Genomic DNA, 6257 nt, shown 5'->3' with positions numbered 1-6257 from the left:
CCGCGCTGGCCCGCGGCTGCCTGCACTACCATGGCAACTTCTTGGCGTTCTTCACCCGCCATCACATGAACCTCAAGTCTTGGTACGGGGACGACATCCCCGTATCGGGCTGCTGCTCACCGACTGGAGCCAGGACATAATGAAGGCGATGCACTTGGCCATCCCCGCGATCGGTGCGTCCCCGGCCCAGGCAGACCCCGGCCCCGGCCCGGGCCGCTCACCGGACCCCTCCTTCAGTGCCTAGCCCGAGAAAAGCTGAACCAAGTGGCAAACACCGTGTACCAGAAGCTGGATCAGCTGTGCCAGGGGAAGATGTATTTCCCGGATAAAGGGACGGCCCACCGGCCCTAGGACACCCCGGACCGCGCACCGTTCGAACCTGACTTCCCTCCTCCTGCCAACCCCCATCAGGGTATTTCCCCAAGGAGCTTCACGCATCTTCTGGGAGCGGGTGCACCGCATCCAGAATGCCACCGTTGAAAGTGAGCTAGAGAGGCTGAGGCAGGGGCATGCTTCCCAGGGCCTAGGGGACCCAGGACCACAGGAGTATTTTAGAGGCCTCTCATCCGCTGGGAGCCCGGGGCCAGGGCGTAGCTGGGGCTGGAGTTATGTGGATAGGGTGTCAGTGCATCCGGGCATTAGAACTCAGAGCCTGCAGCCAGCATGGGACCAGACAGAAATCGGGGAGCAGGGCATCTCCCTGAGGGAGGAACCCTTTCATGCCCTGGGTGCCAGCAGGGCCCCTTGAAAGATAAATCCCATCTCTCCCTCCCTGCCACCTTCCCCAGCTGGCCCCTAGAGGCACTGGTGAGTATCGCTGCTACCCTGTCCAGTAGTCACTCCATTCCAGGCTGGGAGCCACCCCAAGTGACTGATGGACAAACCCTAAGGCTTGGCAGGCCTGAGAAGGTGGGCTGGAGTCAGGGACAGGCAGGGCCTGCTAAGAAAGTGCTCTCCATGCTCTTGTCCCTGCACAGGCCGCATTGATTGTCAGCATCACTGTGGTGAGTGAGCCTCTGTCCAGGTCATGGGGTGTCCCTCCTCCCCCTCCTCCCTGCCTTTCATCACGTGGGTAGGATGGGGTGGGCACAACTGGCCCTCTGAACTCAGGGCCACATTGGCTCCACACCCTGTGTCCCCACAGGTTGCCGATGCAGTGGAACACAGCTGTGCAGGGCTTCCTCCTTTACATGTGAGTTGTAGAAATAATTGGCACTCCCCTCTCCAAACCAACATGAGTTTTATCAGAGTCATTCCTCCTTTACATGTGAGTTGTAGAAATAATTGGCACAAGTCTCCCCTCTCCAAACCAACATGAGTTTTATCAGAGTCCGTAGGGTATGTGTGAGGGCAGCCACCAGGAGGCAGGACCTGGACCCTGTGCTTCGGGCCCCAGCCCTTCCTTCCTCAAGGGTCTCTGAGCTCAGTTGGCACAAGGGGGGCAGATCATCTTGGTTAAAGGGTCCCTTCCCACAGTCTGGTCTTACCCTGCCCCAAGTGGGTGGCAGGGTTGTGGTTAGAACCTAGGAGGAACCCCCGCTCCCATGATGGATGTACCCCAGTGGAGGGACCTGGGGGTCACGGGGCTAACCAGGGCCCAGTCATGTCTTTCAGACAGGGCACCAACACAAGGTGCCTGGCCAGGTGGGAGTTGGGTGGGGACAAAACTTTGAGGGTCTGCAGCCCTGTCACATGCCCCACATGGGAGGAGAGGCCCAGGCCCCTAACAAACACCTACCAGTTAGGTTGAGGTGGAGATGGGAGAGGAAGTACTGAGACACCTGTTTCTCTCTGCAGCCTGATATCACCAAGCTTCATGGGTCTAGAGCCCCCACACCTCATCAACCTGACACTGGACAATGCTTCTGAGTGCTGACACAGCGCTGATAGCCATCCGGCCCACTGGACCCACCCCAGCTGCAGTGTGGGGCCAGGACTCAGCTGGGCTGTCCCAGCCTAACTCTGGAGCAGGCTTGCTGCTTTCTGGGGGTCCCTGCACAAGCCCATCAGAGCCCAGTCAGGGCCAGGGCTGGGAGGAGGGGATGGGGGGTGGATTGTATACAGCAGATGCTGGGTGGGATCAGAACTATATGATGGATGATTAAATGTCCCTGACACTTCTACTCATGGAGCAGTCCCTGTAGGGGCAGGGAGAACCATGTGAGGCCCGAGCAAGATACATCTGGTCATGGGCACAGGGTCCAAAGGTCCGTCCCCACACCAATTTGATTGTGATGTGCCAGAGCGTACCTGGGCAGGCTCACCTGGAAAGGAGCCTGGGAGCGAGATGGTTCTGATGATTCAAAGGGAGACAGCAGTCTAGTGAGACAGGGTTGGCTTCAGTGTATCATGGGGCTCAGGTCATCAGGTCATGTGGGGCTGAACCTCAGTCCAAGGAACCCTACAGCACTGCTTCGAAAACACTCCACATGGATTGTGATCCAGGCTGTATAGCTGTTCCAAGACGGGAGGGAGGCTCTGAAATGCTGCCCTGAGAGGTACCTTTCCTGCCTGTCAGTCTGTCCTGAGCAGGCACTCCTTTCTCGGCCTGGGTGCTGTTTCCCTGACTTCCTCCTCCAGCTCCCTCTTGTTCTTGTGTCTGGAGGGGGAGAGTGGGGGTTGAGTCACAGGCCTTTTGAGGACCCCACACATGCTGCACAGCTTCCTACTGAAGTTTCCCTGACAGAATGCTAGCCAGATTTTCACCTGTGTGTTTATCCGGTAGGATTTAAACAAAACAGCATGAGAGGCTCAGGTGATATTTGGATAGACTGTCAAATAATGGAGTCATGGGACATCTTCAATAAACACAGGGAGGGGTGTGTGCCAGGAGCAGGGCTGGCTGATCACCAGGATCCTGGTCACCCCGTCACTGCTATTTCTACATTGGCCTTTGACTTTCCAGCCCGAGGGCAATGCAAGGGGTTGGTGTGCTACATGATGCACTTTTCCCCACTGAGAAGTGGAAAGGGCCTGCTGGCTGACGGTGGTAGAGGCAGGACTGGCGAGGCCTTTCTCCCCACTGGTGCTCCAAGTGGGGTTTAATGTGGGGCTGATCTCCATCCCCCTACACTAGGAGATTCCAGTTGTGATTGATTTGGGCTCTCTGTCCACTGACCCAGCCTGACCGGATTTGAGTCACCCTGTCCATGCGTTGTCAGGAAAAGCCAGTGGCAATGTGGTGAATTAACAGCAGCAGGGCTTTCCTTCTAGCATCTGCTCCCGCCACTCACCCAGCACACCTCTTACCAGTGCGGTTTCTGGGAAAGGGAAGGTGATGGCCACTGTGTGGTGTTGGACCCTATTACTTCCAGTCCAGGGACCTGGATGGCATGGGGATCATGTCACCTCCCGAGAGGATGAGGGTGTCCCACAGCCCCCCGCAACCTCCCTGCCACCAGGGGATGACCCCCGCCAACAGGTAAATGCCTATTTTGCAAGTTTATTGGATCGTCTTGACACAAAATCATGACAGCAGCGTGATATGTCTCCTTTACATGGGAATGTTGATAGCAAATTCTTATATAACACATCATACAATTTCGAGATTCTAGAATCACTGCACAGGATTCTGCAATAGATTACATGCTAAAGTGACAGTTTTCATCAAAAGGATAGTTAAAACATCATTGAGGACCATCATCTCTGAGGAAAGTCTCACTGGGGTGGGCCAGAGTCCCCTTGCCCTGCCCATGAGGCGCATTAAGGGACCCGACCTCCCCAGGACGCATGTGCTTCACCATCGGGGCCATGGAACCCAGGACTGGGCCCTCCCAACAGCTGTGGATATGACGGGAGGACAAAGCCTGTGGCTCACCCCAAGCAATGTCAACCGAGACCTATTTTACTGAAAAGGAAACAAAACAATGTCCAGTTCCTGCTCTGTTAAGGGTCCTGAATAAATCCCTACCCAGACTGCAGCCCTCACCCCTTGCAATCCATTGCCATTCTCTACCCGGCACACAAACACAGCAGTGGGACACAATGCAATGGACAATGGCTTGCATGACCATTTCCCCACCATGTTTCCTGGCGAGAGAGAACTGACTGGCTGTGAGGTGTGAAGGGGAATGTCACTGTGGTGAGCAGCCAGCCCATCTCTCGCCTCCCAGGTGGGGACTTGGAGACTAGTGGGATTGGATGACTTCACAGAAGCAGGACGTGCCTCCCTGCCCTGCCCTGTCCGCTGTACACCCATCACCCGGGCCCACCCAGTCCTGGCTTGGACAGTGGTCACACTCATTCCTTGAACAGCTCTTGCGGCCATGTACAGTTGACCCCGGCTACAGGAGTCACTGATGGTTTGAGGACTGGAGCAGGGTTTCTCCCCAAAGAGAGTGGGAAGAGTCAAAGTAAAAAAGATGACAGGAAAAATCAGTGAACATATGACCTCAATGTCTAACCATGACGACAGTGGACTTAACGCCGGGCTGAATAAGTACATGCGACAGAGGAGAAACTAGCAGTTGGAACCCGTCTCTCCTTCACGTCCTCTCTGTGGTGGCCTCAGTGACAACAGTCAGCAGTTGGCCAATGTAGCCTTCATCTCCTCCAGCAGGTTGCTGAGCAGTGTGGCATCGCTGCACTTCCCATCTACCGATACAGACTTCTCACCCTGAAAAAGGGAAAGCGCAGTCCAGTAAGTTGAAAACTGCATGAAAATCCTGCCTCACGAATACATGTACTGCACTTTGGATTTTTCCAAATGCTGTCCCTATGTGGGGGTGCTTTCAAAATCGGAACAAACGAGGAGATGTGGAACCTGGACTGAGGCCTGCAGTGGTGGCCAGGGGCCCACAACTGGAATCAGAACCCTGGGAAGAGCTTGACAGAGCTCGGGGAAAGTGACCTGCAAAACTGTTCATGAACTGAGGACCTGCCTGAAGCTGAGCACACACGGCCCTCACCCTGAGGAGCCAGCACACCAGACTCTGAGAACACAGAGCACCACCTGGCCCTGGCCCCACGCACGGGGGCATGTGAGGCAGCTCCGTGCTGTGGAGGACAAAGGTGTGAAAATTGCAGTAGGAGCCTATGCATCAACATTCTCCCCAGGACTTAAACAAGGCCCAGACACTAGGCATATTCAAAATATCTAGGATATAGTCCCAGATTACTCAGCATATAAAGCCCAGGGCATCTCAGCTCACTGGGAAAGACAATCGGTAAGCACCACACTGAGATGAAGCAGATGTCAGACGGATCTGACAGAGGTGAGGAAGTGGCTGCTGTGAGAATCTCCCAGAAGCAATCACAACACTCTCGAAACTAAGAGAAAACAGAGCACCTCAGGAAACAAACAGAAGATATACAGAAAAACCTCATGGAAACTTTAAACCAAAAATGTGATAATCAAAATAAAAAACTCACTGAATGGGTTCAACAGCAGAGGAAAGAGTCAGTGAACTTGACAGCAGGTTACTAGAAACACTGCAGTCTGAACAGACAGCACAAGGGACTGAGGGAGTGGGGGGTGGGCAGAACCTCAGAGACTTGAAGAATGGTAACAGAAAGTCTGGGTTCAGGTCTCTGGGCTGCCAGAAAGAGATGATAAAAAAAATGCAGTGCTGAAATCGTTAATAATAGCCAAAACTCCCCAAATTTTATAAAGAAATGCAAAGATTCACCAAGTTCAACACACTCCAAACAGATAAACCCAAAGAATTAAATGCCTGGAAACATCATAAACTGCTGGAAACTAGAGACAAAGAAAAATCTTGAGAACAGCCAGAGAAAAAGTTGCACTCCCTATATAAAGAATAAAGGTACAGAGTGTGACTTCTCACCAGAAACCGTGGATTCCAAGTGGAAATGGCATATTTTTAAAGTATAGCAGGTCTCTGACTTACAATTTTTAGCCTTTAATGCCAAATTTTGAATCTACTAGATCTTTTTCTGGCTAGTGGTATGCAATACAATCTCTCTTGTGATGCTGGGCTCCTGTTGCCCCATGATCATGACAGAGAACAACACATTACAATACGCTGTGTTGGTTGCAACGTTTTCTGGATATTGTGTTCTGCACACCTTTAAGACAGGCTGCGCAGAAAGGAAACCAAGATGGCGGCATAGGTAAACACCTGAAATTGCTGCCTCGCACAACCAATTCAAAAATACAACTAAAAGACAAAACGGACATCATCCAGAACCACAGGAAGGCTGGCTGAGTGGAAATTCTACAACTAGAAGGAAAGAGAAAAGCACACTGAGACTCAGAGGAAATGCGGAAGTAAAGTGCAGAGGTACGGAGGCGCACG

At 53.1% G+C, this 6257-nt stretch overlaps 2 protein-coding genes across 2 annotated transcripts in view; one reads left to right on the top strand and one right to left on the bottom strand.

The window, feature by feature from the left end:
* Positions 1-2: 2 nt before the first annotated feature.
* Positions 3-3569, top strand: IZUMO4 (IZUMO family member 4; the record flags this gene model as incomplete). The annotated part of the gene is given in 7 exon segments (XM_014533699.1): positions 3-108; positions 111-173; positions 245-318; positions 320-482; positions 978-1004; positions 1075-1192; positions 1798-3569. Coding segments are annotated over 7 exon segments (630 nt in total), but the record flags the coding sequence as incomplete, so codon positions are not given.
* AP3D1 (adaptor-related protein complex 3, delta 1 subunit) overlaps positions 3427-6257 on the bottom strand; it is a 36255-nt gene continuing 33424 nt past the window's right edge. Inside the window, exon 32 of the mRNA XM_005858867.2 lies at positions 3427-4615. Coding sequence (XP_005858929.1) covers positions 4520-4615 — 96 coding nt within the window. The 3' untranslated portion in view covers positions 3427-4519. The remainder of the gene's footprint in view (positions 4616-6257) is intronic.

This window comes from Myotis brandtii, unplaced genomic scaffold, assembly GCF_000412655.1.
Source record: "Myotis brandtii unplaced genomic scaffold, ASM41265v1 scaffold122, whole genome shotgun sequence".
Taxonomy (NCBI): Eukaryota; Metazoa; Chordata; class Mammalia; order Chiroptera; family Vespertilionidae; genus Myotis; species Myotis brandtii.
Note: the sequence above shows the minus strand (reverse complement) of the source record. Positions and strands in the feature narration are given on the sequence as shown.